Source organism: Acipenser ruthenus, chromosome 7 (genome assembly GCF_902713425.1).
Source record: "Acipenser ruthenus chromosome 7, fAciRut3.2 maternal haplotype, whole genome shotgun sequence".
NCBI classification, from domain to species: Eukaryota; Metazoa; Chordata; class Actinopteri; order Acipenseriformes; family Acipenseridae; genus Acipenser; species Acipenser ruthenus.
The window spans coordinates 8,878,972-8,899,790 of record NC_081195.1 but is presented as its reverse complement, the minus strand read 5'-3'; the positions used below and the strand labels follow the sequence as shown (position 1 = coordinate 8,899,790).

General features: G+C 43.0%; 2 protein-coding genes across 19 annotated transcripts in view; one reads left to right on the top strand and one right to left on the bottom strand.

Moving 5' to 3' along the window:
• LOC117415824 (bifunctional heparan sulfate N-deacetylase/N-sulfotransferase 2-like) overlaps window positions 1–6,630 on the top strand; it is a 45,111-nt gene extending 38,481 nt beyond the window's left edge. For 4 of the 5 annotated variants that reach the window (XM_059026284.1, XM_059026286.1, XM_059026285.1 and 1 more), the window contains 9 exons: window positions 301–429; window positions 1,482–1,664; window positions 1,782–1,878; window positions 2,127–2,250; window positions 2,523–2,697; window positions 3,427–3,597; window positions 3,685–3,794; window positions 4,033–4,135; window positions 4,931–6,630. In XM_059026284.1, the coding sequence (XP_058882267.1) occupies window positions 301–429; window positions 1,482–1,664; window positions 1,782–1,878; window positions 2,127–2,250; window positions 2,523–2,697; window positions 3,427–3,597; window positions 3,685–3,794; window positions 4,033–4,135; window positions 4,931–5,056 (1,218 nt within the window). In that variant the 3' untranslated portion in view covers window positions 5,057–6,630. Of the gene's footprint in view, window positions 1–300; window positions 430–1,481; window positions 1,665–1,781; window positions 1,879–2,126; window positions 2,251–2,522; window positions 2,779–3,426; window positions 3,598–3,684; window positions 3,795–4,032; window positions 4,136–4,930 lie in introns of those variants that run through there. The other variant, XR_009329039.1, reaches the window with a different exon arrangement.
• A 2,838-nt stretch (window positions 6,631–9,468) lies between these two features.
• The window catches only part of LOC117415406 (calcium/calmodulin-dependent protein kinase type II subunit gamma-like), a 56,639-nt gene continuing 45,288 nt past the window's right edge, over window positions 9,469–20,819 (bottom strand). For 6 of the 14 annotated variants that reach the window (XM_034025689.3, XM_034025691.3, XM_034025693.3 and 3 more), the window contains 7 exons: window positions 20,525–20,570; window positions 18,116–18,220; window positions 15,937–16,059; window positions 14,775–14,850; window positions 13,968–14,062; window positions 13,160–13,407; window positions 9,469–13,064 (listed from right to left, as the gene is read on the bottom strand). In XM_034025689.3, the coding sequence (XP_033881580.1) occupies window positions 13,175–13,407; window positions 13,968–14,062; window positions 14,775–14,850; window positions 15,937–16,059; window positions 18,116–18,220; window positions 20,525–20,570 (678 nt within the window). In that variant the 3' untranslated portion in view covers window positions 9,469–13,064; window positions 13,160–13,174. The remainder of the gene's footprint in view (window positions 13,065–13,159; window positions 13,408–13,967; window positions 14,063–14,774; window positions 14,851–15,936; window positions 16,060–18,115; window positions 18,221–20,524; window positions 20,571–20,819) is intronic. The other 8 variants (XM_034025696.3, XM_034025698.3, XM_034025699.3 and 5 more) reach the window with 2 other exon arrangements.

The window sequence follows — 20,819 nt, the reverse complement described above, 5'->3', positions numbered from 1 at the left end:
GAGAGCCGGGGACCCCAGAACACAGGCAGGGGGTGGGGGACCTCAAAACACACACACACACAGTTGAGAGAAAGAGAGTACCCACACCTGAGACCGGCGAGATACCGCAGGGGGTTCATTCACAACCGCATACAGGTGAGAGAGCCGGGGACCCCAGAACACACACGGTTTGAGAGACGGAGAAAGTACCTCCATCTGAGATCAGCACAGTACCACATGGGGGGTCGCTGTGTCTCACTCTGTGTCTCACTCTGTGTCTTTCTCGCTCTCTCGCTCTCTCTCGCTCACTCTCTCCCCCAGGTGTTGCCCAGACAGACCTGTGGCCTCTTCACTCACACCATCTTCTACAACGAGTACCCAGGGGGCTCCCGAGAGCTGGACAAGAGCATCCGTGGAGGGGAACTGTTCCTGACGGTGTTGCTCAACCCGGTGAGTATCGGGGACCCCCCCTGCTCCCCTCTGTCATACACAGAGCAATGAGACCATGCCTCCCTCTAAAAGAATATAGCTCTTTTACTCAAGCATCCCTTATAGAAGTTTACCATAGTGAAAGCATGGTGAAGCACCGGTAAGCATTGTAAAAATTAGCAAGGTATGGTAAAGCATATTAAAAATACATTAAAAAAAAAAGGCAGTCCAGGGTAAACTACAGTTAATGCTTAGCATAGCCATGGGAAAAGCATGGAGAGACTTTAGAAATGCAGTGAAAAAATACAGTGGTAAACTTTTTTATTAAGGAATTGTTTTAACCTCCTAGCTATACCAATGGCAGTTGCTAGCATATGCTAACCAGTTATAACCAGGGATGTTTTCTTCACAAAGAAACTCCCATGTCTCATAGCAGTTACTGTTATTACAGTGCTGCCCATTTATAATGCTATAGTTTAGAGCCATATTTACAAGAATATGCTATCTGTGTTCATAACAAGAACACAAGTGCTAGTGTAATGGCAGCAGTGTGGAGTAGTGGTTAGGGCTCTGGACTCTTGACCAGAGGGTCGTGGGTTCAATCCCAGGTGGGGGACACTGCTGCTGTACCCTTGAGCAAGGTACTTTACCTAGATTGCTCCAGTAAAAACACAACTGTATAAATGGGTAATTGTATGTAAAAATAATGTGATATCTTGTAACAAATGTAAGTCGCCCTGGATAAGGGCATCTGCTAAGAAATAAAATAAATAAAGTACTTTACCTAGATTGCTCCAGTAAAAACCCAACTGTATAAATGGGTAATTGTATGTAAAAATAATGTGTAAAAAATAATGTAATTGTATGTAAAAATAATGTGATATCTTGTAACAATTGTAAGTCGCCCTGGATAAGGGCGTCTGCTAAGAAATAAATAATAATAATAAATAGTAATTATGCGGAAACCGTGATCCAGAGCCATATATATTAGTGTTAGTATTATTTGTATTTGAAATTCTGTTATAAGTATTCATGTTCTTGCAGTAGTTGTAACAGTCCCTACCTCTCTCCAGGTCAGCATCTTCATGACCCATCTCTCTAACTATGGGAACGACCGGCTGGGGCTGTACACCTTTGAGTCGTTGGTGAAGTTCGTCCAGTGCTGGACTAACCTGCACCTGCAGACCCTGCCTCCCAAGCAGCTGGCTGACCAGTACTTCCAAATCTTCCCTGAAGAGAGAGACCCCCTGTGGCAGGTATGGCTGAGAGCAGAACTCGATATAAGACTAGTAGAAACCAAGTCGAGTAGACCCTGAAGAACGGTACTACCCAAAACATTTTATACTTCTCTCTGTGTGTCGACTGTGTTTCAGAACCCCTGCGATGACAAGCGACACAAAGACATCTGGTCCAAAGAGAAGACCTGCGACAGGCTGCCCAAGTTCCTGGTGATCGGACCACAAAAGACCGGTAAGAGAGACACCCATTCAGAGCAGTGTGAGAGCCAGTCCAGGTTTTACATTCATTCTGTGAGCTTAATAATAAGCGCCTCTCTCTCTCTCTCTCTCTCTCTCTGTCTCTCTCTCTCTCTCTCTCTGTCTCTCTCTCTCTCTCTCGCTCTCTCTCTCTGTCTCGCCTCTCTCTCTCGCGCTCTCTCTGTCTCGCCTCTCTCTCTCTCTCTCTCTCTCTCTCTCTCTCTCTCTCTCTCTTTCTCTCAGGTACGACAGCTTTGCACTTCTTCCTCTCTCTGCACCCAGCGCTCACCAGTAACTTCCCGAGCCCAGTCACCTTTGAGGAGATCCAGTTCTTCAACGGGCCCAACTACCACCGTGGCATCGACTGGTAACCAGCGACATTACACACATTTATATAGAACTACTAGAAATAGCTACAGCTGTCTTTACAGCACTAAACCACCCTAAATAAAAAAAAAATGTTACCATATTCTCTATGCAGGGACTGAAATAAGACTGCTATTGCATAGCAGTTTCACCCATTTCAGGTTTTACTATGAACTTGATTAGCCTTAGTGTGCAGGTAACAAGGTGTGTCTTAAGCTTAGTAGTAAAACCTTTTTTTTTTTTTTTATCCCCCCCCCCCCCCCCCCCCGACAGGTACATGGACTTCTTCCCCTTCCCCTCCAACGCCAGCACGGACTTCCTGTTTGAGAAGAGCGCAAATTACTTTGACACGGAGCCGGTCCCTCGCCGTGCTGCCTCTCTGCTGCCGCGAGCCAAGATCATCGCAGTGATCATCAACCCAGCTGAGCGTGCTCACTCCTGGTACCAGGTCTGTGAGACACACTGCTGATAACCAGGGGGAGAGAGACTGCTCATTAACCCGGCAGAGCATGCTCACTCCTGGTACCAGGTCTGTGAGACACACTGCTGATAACCAGGGGGAGAGAGACTGCTCATTAACCCAGCAGAGGGTGCTCACTTCTGGTACCAGGTCTGTGAGACGCACTGTTAACCCTTTGCGGTCCTATGTCGGACCAGGTCCGACATTACAATTTTCCCTTTCCGGTAAAAAAGACGTAAAACACAGGTCTCTAGTCGTTTTTTCTCCGGAAAAAGCAGAGAAAACTATTCAATGGCCAAGTGAGACCGATAGCAGTCGAGAGAAGCCGAAAAAAAAAGGGGCGTATCTGAGCAGTACGCATAGCCCAGGCACCACAGAGATAACACGGCCATAAACAAACAAGATAGCTGCTTCCACATCCAGCGCTCAAAGAATATCACGGACATTTGCAGAGCTTTTTGAGATGTTATAGTAATAAAATAATGACTTGGATTATTGCATTATTGAGGAGTTTGATGCGCCTGAGACGCGCTGAATAAATTGACCGCAAAGTGTTAATAACCAGGGGGAGAGAGACTGGTACCAGGTCTGTGAGACACACTGCTAATCTGTTTGCACAATCTGCAGTCTGAGAGCTGAGTTGATTCAGACAGGGAATGAGGGGATGGCCCTTCATTGTATTGTATCAAGTCTGAGACTCTGTCTCTGTCTCTACAGCACCAGCGGGCTCACCAGGACCCTGTGGCTCTGAACTACACCTTCCAGCAGGTGGTGCGTGCCCCCCCCAGCGCCCCGTCCCAGCTACGAGCCCTGCAGAGCCGCTGCCTCTCCCCGGGGGCCTACGCAGCTCACCTGGATAGGTGGCTCCAGTACTACCCCCCCGGCCAGGTACAGCACTGCAGTACTGACTGTGTGCCACCCTGCAGTCTCACACACACTGTATCTCTCTCTCACTGTCTCTCCCTCTCTCTGCAGCTCCTGCTGGTGGACGGTGCCAAGCTGCGTTTGAAGCCGGTGTCTGTGCTGGATGGGGTGCAAAGATTCCTGGGGGTGAGCCCCCTATTCAACTACACACAGGCACTGACGTGAGTCAACGAACAACCATTTTGGTTCTGTTCTGTGTGTTTCAGGTTTGATGACAGGGAGGGACTGGGTCTGGTTCTGTTCTGTGTGTTTCAGGTTTGATGACAGGGAGGGATTGGGTCTGGTTCTGTTCTGTGTGTTTCAGGTTTGACAGGGAGGGGTTGGGTCTGGTTCTGTTCTGTGTGTTTCAGGTTTGATGACAGGGAGGGGTTGGGTCTGGTTCTGTTCTGTGTGTTTCAGGTTCGATGACAGTAAGGGGTTCTGGTGCCAGCGCCTCGAAGCGGGTCGGACCCGGTGTCTGGGGAAGAGCAAGGGCCGGAAATACCCGGACCTGGAGCCCGAGGTGAGCACACACTGCAGCCCGTCGAACCCCAGGAAACATTTACAATGAGCTACACATACTATATGAAACGTACAATAGAAAATGTCATGAGCAAAATTTAAGTGCGCTCATTGGTTCTTGGTGATAACAACCACATGGAGCTCATTTAGTAATACTGCACACTTTGACGTATGCTATTGCTTACACAATTTCTGATGGCAACTGATTCCCCGTCATACAAACTAACAGTGGAAGGCAAGTGAGTATTGATGTGCTTGTCTTAGCTTGAAGTCTGTAAGACCAGCCGGTAGAGTGCTTATCCAGTCTTGTATAAAATGAAGTCAAGTTAGAAATTAAGGCCAAGATGTCGGTGAGTTGAAATAAGTAAGAAATGTAAGTTTATATAGGCGAGAGAAAAGCAGAGCTCAGTGAAGTTGTATAATATAGGGGCGGTCTGTCTGTTTCTCCCTTTCACTCAATTCAATTCAATTCAATTCAATTCAATTCAATTCAATTCAATGGTGCTTTATTGGCATGACTTACAATAGCAGGTGTTGCCAAAGCAATTATACAATACAGACATGTATATATACAATGCATCATGAAATATATATATATATATATATATATATATATAATATAAACAAACTGATTTATAAAGTACAGAAAAAAAAACACATATCACTACTAACAATAAACATGTATCAGGACAATAAGTGTCTCTCTCTCTCTCTCTCTCTCTCTTTCCATCTCTCTCTCTCTCTTTCCGTCTCTCTCTCTCCCCCCCCCCCCCCCCCCCCCCCCCCTTTGTCTCAGACCCGCTCCTTCCTATCGGAGTATTACCACGATCACAACATGGCGCTGCTCAAGCTGCTCAACAGGCTGGGTCAGGCCATCCCTGTGTGGCTCAGAGAGGAGCTGCAGAGCAGCAGCTGGAGCTGAAAGAACCGGAACTGGACCTCCAGACAGAGCCAGAGCCGGGCCAGGCGAGCAAACAGGGAGGGGGAGCACAAAGACCAGTAACGACAGAAAAAACCCAGAGAGATGCAGAGAAACATGGAACAAGGGCACATACACCCCACTACCACGGGTCTCGCATGACGTCTTTAACATGTTCCTGCGTGAACGGTCTCTCATCGCACACGCCCGATCGCTCGCTCGCTCGCTCCTCCTCCCTGGTGTTCTTTGCTCTGTGGGGAACTCGTTGTCCACGGAAGCAGTATCCGAGCTGCTGTTAAACCTGTACAGACACTTTGTATTTTTAAAGTGCAGCATGTGACTTAAGGATGCCTGAACGGAGACTTAAACACAAAGGGACACCCATGAAGTATAACCCCCCTCTCTCCAGTACCCCTTTCTGTCTTTCATTTGTTTTTTATTTTAAATTTTTTTAAACAAAACCTAAGGCTATGCACCAATTTTTTGTGTTTGAAAGCTGTTGTATGTAATCATTTTTATTTATTTTCTTTTTTTTTTTGTTAAATGAGACATTTCGAATAATAAAGGACACGTTGCTATTACTGATTTTAAACACGAACCCAGAGGAGGATTGGCAGTGTGTGTGGATGGGAGGGAGATGCACAGGCTCCAGGATCCTAGCTGCTTTTATTTATCCCAGGACTGTCTAGACACGAAGGCCCTGTCCCTTGCCAAAACCAGGCTGAAACATGCCAAACCAGACCCACCCAGGCCAACCTTGCTGGGCACTGTTGCTGGTAACTGCTGTTTTCTCAAGGACTGCCACGGAACTAGAAACTGCATCTGAGAATTTTAATTTCAAACAGCAGCAGCCATTTGGGAGATTTGAAAACTGTATATCTGGTTATCTCTCTAACTGAATACAAACAGACAAGTGTTGAGACAGGCTGCCTGACTGATTTAGGACTTGTTATTTTGGGGGGGGGGGGGGTCCTTCCTAATATTATAAGCTGCTCTTTTTTTTTTGTTTTGGAGGAACAAAAAAGGGTTTTTAAAAAGGTAGAACCACCACACCAATGTCATCTAATACATCTCTGCAGTGTTTTGGGAGGTGTATCGGAGACGATTCTGTACAGCGACGCTTTGCTGTCTGTTTGTTGTTTTATTTTAATTTGTTATATTTATTTATCCCTACACGTCTCCCAAAACATACAGTCGTGCCAGCTTCCCAGAAATTGGGGTCAAAATTGAGGTTATTAATATGAAACCACTACAGCCACCTGTCCCCCCAGATTGGAACCCAGGCCTTCAGAGGCATTAACATTGACCTGCTACGCCACCTAGCCCCTGCACGACCCTGACTGTATGACCCCCTGCACACCATGCGGCCGTGCCTTTACAAGGGGAGACTGTGGGGACCTGTTTGTTTCTTGTATCTTTCACTGTATTCATTACCCAAAGGACACTGCCCAACTCTGTCTGCCATTATGCCAAAAGAAATGCAGTGACATCCAGAGCAACACAAAGGCACAGCACTGGTGCTCTCTGGATAAGAGGAAAGAAACACATTGATTAATAAACACCAGAGTTGCGTTTCAGGCCTTGTCTTGTGTGTTGAAAATGTTATCTATTCTCAATCTGTTCCTACATATTGTATAAATAATGAATTCAAGTACTAGTTGGCATTTTACAAGGGTGCGAAGCAGCTCTCGAGCTGGCTTACTTGGTAGAGCATTGGATGCTGATTGGCCAGGCAGTATTAATCCCTCATTTTCCAAAATATTCTTTTAATTTACTTTATAGACCTGTAAGGGTTGTCTTTGAGTCCAGTTCAAGTCACAAATGAAACAAAGTTGAGAAGCACAATTCAACCCCAGGTTGCCATCACACAATGTAATAATGTGTTTCACACAGCAGCTGAGCCAGCTGGCTGGCTGGCTGGTTCTGTTGGTAGAGCATGGCACTCGAATTCCCAGGTTAATGGATTGAAACCCCATGTTAGAGACATGAGTTTTCCTTTCATTTTCTTTTGAGCATGAAAATAATAATATAAAGAGGTTGATGTAAGATCACATATGCAATGCTTGGCTCTTGCATAGAGCCAAGTGGTGCAGTGTGATAATGCACTAGCATGCTGTGCTGTTCTACCTTGGGGGGGGGGGGAGAGATCTGCCCCCCAGTAGGGGGGCAGATCCTCCCACACCTCCTCATCATCCACAGGGCAGGTCTTCTCCAGCTGTAGAAACACATCCAACATCATTAATTACTTCAGGAACGCACCCCCGGGATCTGGATTTGAACAGTCCTCTTCAGGGAGAGAAGGCCATGGGATTAGACACTGCCATCCAGCTCCAACAGGAAAGCGGTGTTTCAAACTGCCTATAAGGTCAATTAACCAGTTTTTTTTAAAGTAAAGGAAGGAATCAACTGGATTTGAACCCAAGGAGAACAGCGCAGCATACTAGTAAATTAGCCCACTGTGCCATCTCACTTCATGGCAGAGTTTGCCCTTTCATTAACTATATGGTAAATATATAATATTTGAAAGAAAAGGAAGAAAGTCATCTGCATTCAAATCCAGTTCCAGAAGGAGGAGCAGCACAGCATGCTAATGAACTAGCCCACTGCACCCACCACCTGTCTCTTTGTGACAGTCTAGGAGTCTAACCTTGTATGTGAGATTAACTTCCTTTTTCCCCAACTGCGAATCATGGATCGTATTGCACAGTTGCAGAGTTTCATGCCACTGAGGAGAGGTGGGATTATCAAACCCAAACCTATTACACAGTAGATCTACAAGGTAAATACCAGGGACACCAGGGTAAATGCTATCAGTGTTAATACTTATCACATATATATATAATAACCATGCTGGCTTCCATAGGAAAATCTATTTTTATTAGAGGTCGACACGGGTACCTGAAAATTTGGGTTTTAAATTATCCGACGCTTCCCGGGGTCTCTTTACTAGCCAGGTTTTGATTTATTAATTTGAGAATTTAAAGGAAATGTTGGAAATATGACAATACAGTTGTAAGTGCGGGTCTCTGGCTGACGTAATAAAGACAACGCTAAAACAAACTTTTGCATTAAGCCTGTTCTTAACTGATAGGATATTGTAGCATTTCGCAGGCAGGCAGAAGACAGGAGACAACATGCTGGTTCAGTCCTTTATTTCAGGACGCTATCTCTAGCACCCCTCAGAGACCCTGCGACTGCTTCACTGCTTTCTGGAACAACACATATTTGGCTATGCAGCACCTTTTATAACTTAGCCCCACCCGTTTATGCTAAACCGGGTACCGGAGCTTACACACATCCCATTGGTCCTCAGCCACACACCAGGACCAATGGGCACATACAAAAAACAACCAAGCACAGGGGGAAGACACAGAAAGCACCACAAGTGCAGGTGTGAAAAGAAGCGGTCGGCTGACGGTACACGTTTCGGAGGACAGTATGTGTTCATCTTTGCCGCTCCTGAGTCAGTGCTGGGGTGGTGGCGGTGAGCTGAGACTAAAATAATTGGCGACTTCAAATTGGGAGAAAAACGGGGTAAAAATCAATTGGCAACTACTTAAAAAAAAAAAAAAAAAAAAAAAAAATCTAAACTCTCAGTAGCTCAATCGTACTGTACTCTGGGAATGTAGTTTATTGGTGCCCTCTGTTAATCACACATTAAAAACTACAAATCCCATACCCTTCAAATTTCACTGATTTATCAGTGCGATGGCTACTGGTTTCCAGACAATTCGAAAACCAAGATGAGGAAAATAACAAATTATTTTCATGTGATTGCTGTTGAAACCTCCAATGTGTCAACATCGTTACAAGAAAAGCGCAATGAATTCTTGCATATCTGCTCTTGGAGAGATGTGAACCTAGGCTGCAAATTGACAGACTAAGCTCAAGGTTCTATCTTAAAAGATGGTTGTGAAGATCCCATAAACCGGGTTCAAAATCAGTCTTCGTCTGTTGAAAATGCTATTTATTTTAAAATATATACTTGCGGTGTATATAGAATAGTGAATGATCTTTCGTGGCATTCAGTTTTTATTGGCCTTTGGCGGATGTTGTTACATAAACACTCTGTCCTGCGGTAAATAAACCAGGAATGATCCTTCAGTGTCTTCTGCTGAAGGCAAATTCTTTGGTATATTCTTGAATACAAATTACCCGTTTTGTGCCTGACTGGATATTTGTTGGATACAGTTACAGTACTATTAAATAAAATGACAATTTGACAGAATGGTCTTTGTTGTTTTACAGCATTGAAAAATGTTGCAAATTTCACTGCAATGTTTGGGAACCTGGCTGAAATGGACTTTGTGGTTTATAACAAGTGACAGAGAAGAGGCACGGACCAGGATTCAGTGCAGTCACTCCAGCTCTTCATAAACCAGGGATTGGAACAGAAAACTGCAGAGTACAAGGGCCGCTGTTTGAAATGTGGTTTTTATTAAATACTTTCAGATCAAGTTTCAATAATAACAAAGCTATGATGAAGATCTACTAACATTCAAACAAACACTGGATAGTTTGAAGTTCATGGTTTATTAATTTCATGTTCATGCAAAATCCTGCATCCAATGCTTCATTTCAAACTCAGAGTATATTTATATTTAGCCCCATATTATGCAGTTACAATGCAGTACACATACTAGTAAGGATGGGAACAGATCAAGCTGAGGCTTCTGTTACATTTTTTAAATGTTACATCACTTATTTATATCTGAGACGGAGCAGTTTTCATTTACCTTAAAGATGCAACTAACATTTCATAGAGATTTGAACTTTTCATCAAGTAAAACACAGATGGTGAAAAATATTTACCAGAAAGTACACATGCATAACTTCTTTTGTAAAACTGCATATATAGTTTGTACATTTTATGGAGTTTTGGTTTGTTTTTTTAAAATGTTTGTTGTTTTTCTGATAAGATGACAAGGCTTTCCCTTCCAGCTATTTTTTTTTTTTTTTTTGTGCCATCGTGGGTAGACTGAACATCATTTAGTGTCTCTTAACCCCCACCCCCCTAGTAAACTGTGTTGTGGATTGCAATCTTATACTGAAGATCCCTGGCTATACACACACACACACACACACACACAATCAGCCAGCCCCAAACAAAACATCCCATATTATACAGTATTTAACACATACAATAGCATCATGGTGTATGTATGTGACACAGTGACATGGTGTTGATATGTTACATAGCCCAACGGTGCATGGTGCTTACAGTAGCATCACAGTATGTTACATAGCACTATGGTGTAGTACACATGAAATATAGTAATTCTGAGCACAAAAAGAGGATATGTCCCCTTTACATTATTTTTTGTTTTGATCCAATGGGAATTTGATACCATTGTTACTGCTCTGAAATCAGAATCCTCTGCTCATTAATGTCATGATGTATATGGCATAGCATGCTGGAGTATGTTGTCATGCTCCCTCCTTTGTGAATAGGGTTTAGCCCAACGTTTACAATTCATACAAATTAAACCTCTTCACATAGAGATATATACAGATATGTTTAAAAAGGAGCTTTGATTATGGGCATAACCGTCAGCTTCACTTCCCATTTCTATACTATCAGACTTTGTTTGGAATTTCTTCCAAGACCTGACTCCAGAGCAAACTCTGAAGACAAGATTATGGAATCGCAAAGTCAGACGCACTGACTATTATACTGTAATAGTAATTATAATAAGAATAATGGTTGATTCTAAGACTGGGTCCTAAACTGAATTGGGATTTCGGCATATCTATGCTCTGCTAAAGGGGTCTTCATAGCCTTATGATGTATCAAGAACGGGAGAACTCGGATGCTGAAATCTTTGCCTCGCTCTCCCTTTCCTGAAACTCGGAGAGTCTGGGTGTGAGCTTAAAACGAAGCGCCAACACCTACCACATGACTACAATTTTATTTACATTAAAATAATCATCATCATTTTACTAGGCCTACTACTAACATGAATATGAATAATAATTAGAACAAGCAGTGCTACTTCAATTGCCCAGGATAGCCATCACCAAGACCAGCTCTTCACTGGAGCCTCCACTGCTCTCCCCTGCCCCTCCACCCTGGGACGCTCCTGACAGAATCAGGGGGGCAGAGACACCCTCAAAATTCAAAACACTGTTTCATTTTGATTCATGCGATTTGAAATTTGCCAAGGTTTCCCAGAGCACTGGTTCGCTTTGCTTAATCCTTCCACTAAAATAATGTTATTCATTTAAGCAGCCAGGTGACCCGGGACAGTCATATTATTAAGTGAAAGAAGCTAATACCATGTAAACAGTTGGTGACAAGCAAGACTAACCTCATGTCACTTCAGCTGCTAGAAAATGAAAAGATCAATGTATGGTTTGAAACATGATTATGGTTTTTGTGCCCAAATAGGGTATGGACCGGAAATGACTGTGCATTACAGGTGGAGTCCTGCTTTTCCTTAATGCGCAGTGCAGGCCTGTGAGAAAACAGCGCAGAACGTATTGAACTGAGGTTGTGGAAGCCAGGTTTTAATATTCAAAAAAGGTACATCAGACCAGTCTCAAGATTTTCAAGGCAGTGCAGCCCGGTAGTTAAAGCTGAGGGACTGGGAGGGAAGCAGTATGTTTTTATGGTTATAGCTCAAGGACAGAGTTTAGGATTCTACGTTGCCTAGTTGTTAAAAGATGAGGGACAGTGAGTGATGGCGGGTGTGAGGTCTAGTGGTTGGACAGTTAGACGGAGGGGCTGGGAGGGAGAGAGGGCGACAGACCTAGTGGTTGGAGTTGTTATAAAACTAATTTGTTTCGAACGCAGTGGGACGTGGCATAAATTTTGAGGAGACAAAGAGATGAAAATACACTTTGCAGTGTTTAACGTCACCTAATTATCTCAGTTTTGCCTCTCTCTTGGAGGCCTATCCTCTGAAACTGGTGTGCTGTACTGCTTTTGAATATTGACATTTACTGTACATGTTCCACAACTTCAGATAAAGCGATTCTAATGTTTGTGAAGCCGGACGTGCAGATGAAAACAGAGAGCCAGTCTCTCCTGCATAGCCAGCTGGAGATGCCTTGTTTGTGCATTATTTGAACTTTTATTCGAAATTTCAAATTCCAGCAAACCAAGCAGCCAAAGGGGCCTGGTTTTTGGGGGTGAGGAAGCACACACCGAACCCCTGCCCCAAAACTCGGAAGTGAAATTCATTTTCACTGTGAAAAACAAAAACAAAACAAACAACCCTCTATTTACTTCATTCACTTTAAAAAACAAAACACTTTTCAAATCCAGGTTCTCGTGAACTTCGCTTCATTGAGAGTAAAAATCAAGAGTTCAACAAGAACACAACAGAATACTAAAATCCATGCCCTTCCACCAACCCCCTCTCCCAAAAAACAAAACCAACACTAAAACAATTTCATTTATGCCAGAAGTCTACACTTTGGTGCTTTAAATGTATTTATGTATGTATGTATATATATATATATATATATATATATATATATATATATATATATATATATATATATATATATTCATTCTAGTTCAATCCCCCCTTCCCTTCTTGCTCTGTTGACTTATTTCATGTCAAAAGAAACGCAAGGTGCGCCCACTAAACTAGGGTGTGTGCGATCATTTTTTTTTTGCGTTTCAATGCAATCACCGACTCTGACTGTTACGCTTTCTTATATATAATTTTTTTGTATTTTTTGTAATTTTTTTTTTTTTTTTTATATGTATTTTTTTTTTTAATTTTGTTTAAAACACCTTCTGGACAGCATAAACGGGCAAAAAAGATGGATCCATGGAAAACGACAAGAAAACAGCAGCCGCCGTGTGGGCGTCAGAAGCATGCACCATCCCGAGAGCAGGACCGCGGCGGCGGGCGCGCTCGGAACGTCTAGCTAGGGTTGGACTTGTTTGTTGTTTTTTGTAATTTTATTAAACTTCGAGAGGTCTCCTCCGTCCGGGCTCCCCGGCGCAAATCCGACCACGGAGAAGAAACGCTCCATTCAGCTTTGGAATCCAAGCGAGCTGCAACAAACAGATAGTGAGTTACCATTCAGGCCAGGCCTTCGAAACACAATCAATTTCACCAAGAGTACTGGATCAGCATGGTCTCCCCTTACCCGTGCTCACAGAGTTCACTGTAGTGGAGCAGCTGGGGCCCCAGAGCAGTGGAAGTGCACGTTGAGCCACTTGGCATCGCGACGGTGCCACACGCGCGTCTCCTCGGACTGGCTGCTGCGTGGCCGGCCCTGGGTGTCGATGTACTGCGTCAGCCGGATATACGCAATGCAGGCCGCGTCCTCTCCGATCAGGTGAACGTGAGGGTTCAGGATGGTGGTGTGGACCGGCTTGCTGTTCTTACTCAACACTGTGGGTGAAACCATTCCACTGTCAGTCACCCTGCCTAGCCTGTGCCGGAGCGCATCTCTCCTTGAACACTGAACCTTCATATCATTCTAGAAGATTGAAGTCAGTCTCCTCTTATGAGTGCCAGGAGCTCGAGTCTCCATTTGTCGTTATTTAGACTCAGTCGAGCACACCTGGTAAATCGAGCTGTGAACACTGTGCTTCCCTGACATTGCCAGCATTGTGAACATGTGACTTGCAAAATAATCACATTTGAAACAATACAAAATACAAGCATGTGAAAAATGCCCAACCAAAACAAACAAGTGAAAAAGTTGTTATTGTTCAAAAGCAATGAAAAAAAAACAACTAACAGGCATTTTACAGGGTGTTCAGGCACCTATCCTCATAGCCAATGTATACAAACTGGAAAAAAACAACTGCATCAGTACTGGCAACGGTTTCACCTGCAGTCATTTGCAGCACATACAGGAGGACATGGTGTATCAATGGAGTACAGCAAAGTGACTGTGTGCACACCATGCACAAAAACATTACTAATGTGAACAGAAAGGAGCTCACAGTGTTCGAAGTAGAACTTGTGGAAATCCATCCCCTCCACCAGGTTTCCAAGAGCCTCGGGTTCGAATGAGGTTAGCCCGGGGTCACAGATTCTCCTGCCAGAGGGGGAGACAAATGACATTCTGAACAGAATACAAACCATCTGTGCAAATCCTCCGGGAGGGGCAGTTAAACTGGACTATATGTTGTTTCTGTATTTTCTTTAAAAAGTGTGCACAATATAATTTAGGCCATCGAAAATTCTAAATTTTGAGAAAGTAATATACTAAGGAAACCAGTGACACTGTTGAAATCCACATCATCTGCATTAAAACATTCTACAATACTTTAGGTTATACCAAAATATTCCACGGTTGTACAAAAGCTATAGGTTATTTAGAATAGATTTTCACCCTAAATGTGGCCTAAAAACAGATTTATACATTCGGTAGACATATTAATATTAATATTAATGTGAGGCTGTCTGTTTAATGTATTGTACTGATAAAGGTTAGCTTCATCTGCTCTACAATTGTTAGCATTAACATTTACAGATAATCAAAGCAACAATACTACTCTTCATAGTTACTCTGAAAACTGGGAAAGTAATTATTTGCACAGATTATCACATTTTTATGAATTGATTTAACAAACAATGAAATTCCTGATCGTTTTTAAAAGGGCATTGGTTCAAATGGATAAAGTTTGTCAAAATTGTTCAGAGATATGTGTTTTGAAGATAAACGTATCTTTATGAACATGAAAAAAAGCCCAACTAGGCCCATCCTAAATGGTAAAGCTCCTTAAGCTACAGCAGCGTGCACTCACGTGTAGGCCTCAAAGTCTCCGTTGTTGATCGCTTCAATCAGCTGCTCTGTGATCTTGATTATCTCCTGCTTGCGAGCTGAAATTCAGAGAGAAAGAGACTTCAGTTACAGCTGCACTCGGCTGCAGTGTTCTTCTGGCTGTCCTTGAGGTTTCATATATATTCAAAGAAATCACCCCGCAGGCATTTGTGTCTCACAAGTTTAAACCCATCAGAATCCATCAGTACCTTCCTATCAACATTTCTGTGAACACTAGCCTACACCCACTCAGTAACATAAACATGCATCCATCGTACTTGCCATCATTGAGGACAACATGTACATCTCCTCCTCCTCAGACTAATTAAAAACATGCTACTAGAGTAACGTCCTCAAAACTGAGTCGCAGTACAAAGGCCTGCACAGAATGTAATAAAGTGAAGCGAAAAAGACAAACAAGGTGCTTAGCAAGGGGACAGAATATAAATCATGAAATTGGGAGCGTTGTTTACGAGGAGAATATTTCTTTCACTCAAGCAAACCTATTTCTATATTACTGCATTTAGATTTTTTTTACTGGCTTCAGAACTTTCAATTTTAAAATGACACACATTTCTGAAGCTGTTGAACATCAGCCTCCCGATATTAATGTACCTTGTACTAAACCACCTATTAGAAATCAATGCATGGGCAACAACAGACTGCACTTTATTTTCTGAATGTAAAAAAACCCCCACTATTTTAGATCAATAAATTATTCCTAACAAAAACAAGCACAACCCCCTCAAAAGGGAAGACTTAAATACCCAGATTTGCAACCCTGCTCGATACTCATCCTTTCCAATACAGCAAAAAAAAAAACCATGCACGCGCGCACACACACACCCCCACACGCACGCACGCAGCGCCCCAAGATCTCTGCCAGCAGGAGATACCCAAACCGTCTGGTTTATATTATTATTGTAGTGGTGTTCAATAATCCAAGATTATTATTCATTTTTAATGCATATACTGTAATAACCCCCTTTACATCACAGGGTCATTGCCCCTATTCATACAAAAATTGTCTTAACAGACAGGATTACTAATGGCACTCGTGTCTTTTTCTGCAGGCGTCAGTACTCTAATCCCTTCCTTGGTTAGTTTGTGGTGCCGAGCTGCTGTAGCTCTGGCCCTGCACTTACACTGCTGCACGGTGCTGCCACCTAAGGGCGTGGAGGAGGAGGCTATGGAATAAGCATGCTCTAAATCAGAGACCTGTCCTGAACTGTTCCAAGCAATGCGTTTTACTTCATGCAGCAGGCCAGCTGAAAGACACAACACAATATCAGAGACAAAGACACACATCTCACGACATGCTCAACAGCAAGAAAGGAAAAAGAAGAACACACATAAAAAAAACAAACAAACAAACAAGAAAAGACTGCCTGTCAGGTACTAGAAATCTTTTTTAAAAATATATGTTTTTAAAAAATGAATAACAAAATGTGACGTGTGCCACTTTATTAGAACCATCTCCACTTGGATGTGACGGGGGTTTTGTTCTTCTCATTCCTCCCAGTGGTCTTGGACAAAGCTATGTAAATGTAACGTGTGCAAATGTACACAAAGCTGTGAGGTGCTGACAGTGTCAGGACTGGGGGAGCTAGTGGAAGCAGGACTAGCTATTTGGTAGTTGGGACCTCACAACTATTTGGGGAAACTGTCTTTTGTAACAGAATGGTGCCATTATGAACAACATCTGCCAAAGACCATGGTTCTGTCCTGTCACCTAAAAACAGACAGCAGGAATCTACAGAGCCATATCAGACATGAGTTTGTGAAAAGAAGAGAGGTTTCTAATGAAGGGTAGAACAAATACAAGCACAACACCCCATAGAAGGGAAAAGGAAAGCACACTAATTTGCAGGTGTCACTGTGATATAATACTGTTTTAAAAGATCTCTTTTAAAATGTACACAGGCTCAAGCTAAATAAAATATTTAAATATAAAGCTTCTACTGGGGCAAGACAGGAAGGCTGTCTTTCCCAACTGTGCAGTCCACTGGTGAAGAGTGGGGTTGCTGGAGTCTGGTGAACCCGGGGGTCTGGAAGTGGGTGAGATTTTAACAGAGTTGTGAAGGCTGAGTAAGGTTCTGCTACTGATGCTGCAAACATTAAAACAGAATAGTTTTCAACAGAAGACAAATTGTTAAAAAATCCCATTTGGGCTAATAAAGAGTCGTGGGAGTGGCCCATTCATAGGGTCTCACAGATTGTATTTACATGCAGCTCTCAATTTACCTAGTCTTGTACAAGCTCTATACAGTGGCACCAAAATGATTCAGAGAGTTATCGTAAGTATTAACCTTCATCATAGACAGGTTTCCTCTCCCAAGCTGTAGCCTTCTTCCTTTAGTGTTCCTATGCCTTGCTGCATTACACCACATCTTTACTGTCCATTACTAGCACACCCTTAAAACATGCCAAAGTGACAACAGACCACTGAATACAACCCCATAATCTGATTTACAAATACATTCAAGATTTAAAATAAATAAAAGGAAACCTTGCTTTAAAATATCTAGGGGATACCCTAGAGAGATCCCAGGGTCTGGGATTGGATGTGAGAGAGGATGAGCAGGTTCGGATCTGTGGAATAGCACAGGACCAGATCCAGGAATCTTTTTTATCTTTTTCTTTTTTTGGGGGGGGCGGGGGCGGGGGGTGATGATGAACTATTAACAGAATTCTGAGTTCTGCTGAACAGAAATTATATGATCTGGAGATAAGGGTATATCAAATGAGGCTGAAAGTCTAAGGTTTGAATCTAATGTGTGATAGTCTGTGATTATATCTGAGTAAAGAAGGCTATGAATCTAAAGAAAATAAAAGTATGGATTTGAAAAGGCGTTTGGGGGCTAGAGAATGGAGAGTATAGGTCTATAGCTAAGGATCTGTCAATATTGAATGGATTGCAGGTGGTCATGGATTCGTAGAAGAGAAGTAGGTATACAGCTATTGGAGTCAGGATAGAGATTGCTGCATATGGATTCAAGAGCATTGGTGTAGACAGAGTTGCTTAGAGGAGAATCAGGAAACTCAGCGTGGATACAAAAGATTGGGTTGAATGGGAACATGCTAATCTTCAGCATGGGATTGATAGATGCTGATGAATCTGAAGACTATAGCAGGAAGTATATAGACAGCTATAGATCCCGGCAGAGCAAGGGATGGGTGACAGAGAGAAGGGGATGGGGTGAAGAACATCAGTCTTACCGACAGCAAGTGGGAGTGAGGCGGGGGGGTTGGGCGAGAGCAGAGGCACGGGGGAGGTGTGCCGGGGGGCGAGGGGAGGGGAAGGGAGGCAGGCTGCACACTTACTGGCTGGTGGACACTGAGGGGATCCCACCTGCACTGTCAGGTCCTCAGTCATGGCACTGCACTGGCTCACCACCGCACTGTCGTTGCTAGTGCCACAGACAGACACTGCAGTGTTCGACCAAACCAAAAAGAAACATAATGGGGTTGAAATACAAGATAGTGGAACAGAACTCTACACTTTATACCCCTCCTCCCCCTCCTGCTTATATGGTACACTCCTTTACTTGACAAGGACACACCTGTGATACACAAAACAGTGGTTCAGTCCTCTACCCCAGACTTAAAGCCTTACTTTATAAATTATGGCTGGTTGATTCTGTTTAATTTCTAAAATTAAAAACATTTGTAACCAATCGGATTCCAAAAAATAATAATAAAATAATAATAAAATAAAATAAAATAAAATAAAAGCAGCATGGGATACAGTGCTATAATATATACTTTCGCCAAAATGCACCCTTAAGGGTCATTTCGTGCCAAATCAACCATGTTTGTACATTTATTAAACTGTGAAGGAGACAGATTACCAAGTCAATTATTTTGCCACAAGTCCTTCAAATCCTCATCTATAAGCCCACCAAAGGTCAGTTTGTTAACTCGTGTCCTACAAGGTGTTTCAGCCCTTCAAAATATATGTTTTTAAATAATGGGGCCATTTTCGATACTTTCGCCCTGAAGCCTTTTTGTGGGGTCATTAAATCAGACAGTAAAATAGGTAGACAGTAGCAGAGCTGCATACAGAAAGTCAGTTAAATTATGAGCACACCTAAGCAATTTGAAAGTGATACCTCTTCTACTTTAGAAGGAACATGCACTTCAAAATCACTCAGAATTTGACAATTGGACAATTTTTCAATTAAGGCCCCCAGCAACACAGAAATACTAAAGCGGCTGTACTTATTTTGCATGAATTCTACAGAAGACCTACCTGGCTATCTGTACAGAAGGATTCATAGGGCTATTGACATTCTAAATTTCATTTTTAGATCCTCAAGGGAAACTCTGGTTGACACGGAGTGACCCTTATATTGAGCTCTCCAAACTCCCATTGCTGTCAGCTATCTACTTCTGTATGGAACCATTACTTCTCTCTCTGCTACGTAACTGCCGCAAGTGATTTTGAGATCCAGAGAATCAAAGGTTTAAAAAAAGGCAAACAGTATATATTATTCAAAAATAACAAAGGACAGAAAGAGTTTAACGCTGTGAATCCACAGTGGTGTCTGATGGGGATTCAGACTCCATGGAATTACACAGCGTTATAATTCACTTCTTGCCATGTATTATTCAGCTAATGTATTTATTTTTATTAAATGAAATAGCTGTTTTTTGATAATGTATATGTGTATAAGACACATATGTTCAACAGTAGTGTGTGAATGAAACGTATAGAAGCAAGCGCAATTCCAAATGTTCAACACGTGGCTAAAACTTACAGGCTCTCGCTCTGATCGATTAACACCTGTATTAAACACAGACACCTGCTACGCAACACAGTGGAACAGGCTTTTACACCATCCACACAACCACTTTCCAACACACTGGTTATGTTCGATCTACTTAAAACACCCAGTCAAAAAATACTGAGTAGCACTCGACATCTGGCTGTGCAGTGTTCAACCACACAGTCTAAATGTACACAAAGTGGTACACTGTTCCATTACACACACACACACACACACACACACACACACACAGACCCCTTTACTACACAACACAGTGGTAAAACCCTCCACCTGCTCTCAACACTTCATGCCCTGAACAGATGACAATGGCACACCTACTCCCCTCCAGACAACCTCTTCAGACTCTCCTGGATAACCGTATTGCTTGAGCATGCCTGTCGTACCCAATGCAATATATACTGCTAAAGTGCACGCTTCTTGTCTAGCAATTGTGCATTACATGCCAAACATAATATGAAGGCCATGCTAAAGTGAAACACAGGCACTATGGAGCAATTCACCATGGCCTGCTATTGCCCTGCTGTGGTGGGGAATACCGCGTTCCATGCCTTTACTGTGATGGTGAGTTCTCATGCATGTTACTAATAAGCAGGTATTCAGGCCACTGAGACAAATCAGGGTACTTTCCAAGGCAGGCTATGTTTGCACACGCATGGGGAATATGTGGGTGGTCAGAGTGCAGTTATTTAAAATGATTCCTTATTCTGGCAAGGGGACTATGTTGTTCAAGTGGCTGGGAAATTTGAAATGTAAATGCTTGAAGGACATTGATTTTTGAGGTATCTCAAGGGTCATACAGGTGGGGTTACACGATTCATTATTTGATTTATCCCTGGACAGTACCCTTAATATCATTTCTAGTGCCCAGTTGTGTGAGAGTATGCCCCCCTCCCAGAGGACTGAGACAGGTCACCAGGTCGCTGCAGCTCTGCATCGCTCCTACCTTTCATGTCTTCCTCTTCTGTTGTGTTGCAGCTCTCCGTGGATCCCTGGGAACAAAGCAGTATCTCATCAGCCATGTTGTCACTCGCACAATCTCAGGTCCCATTGTTTGGTGTAATTATGTAAGCAATATAGCACTGGCGGCATCCATACAGGAAACTCTGCAGGCTTCCCAATAAAGCTCTGCTCTAACACCTCAATGATCTTGACCTCCGCGGACAAACTCCGATCTTCACAGACAAGTCAGCATCTTTCAAGTATAGTATATTAGTAAGGGGGGTAAACCCCCACTTGCC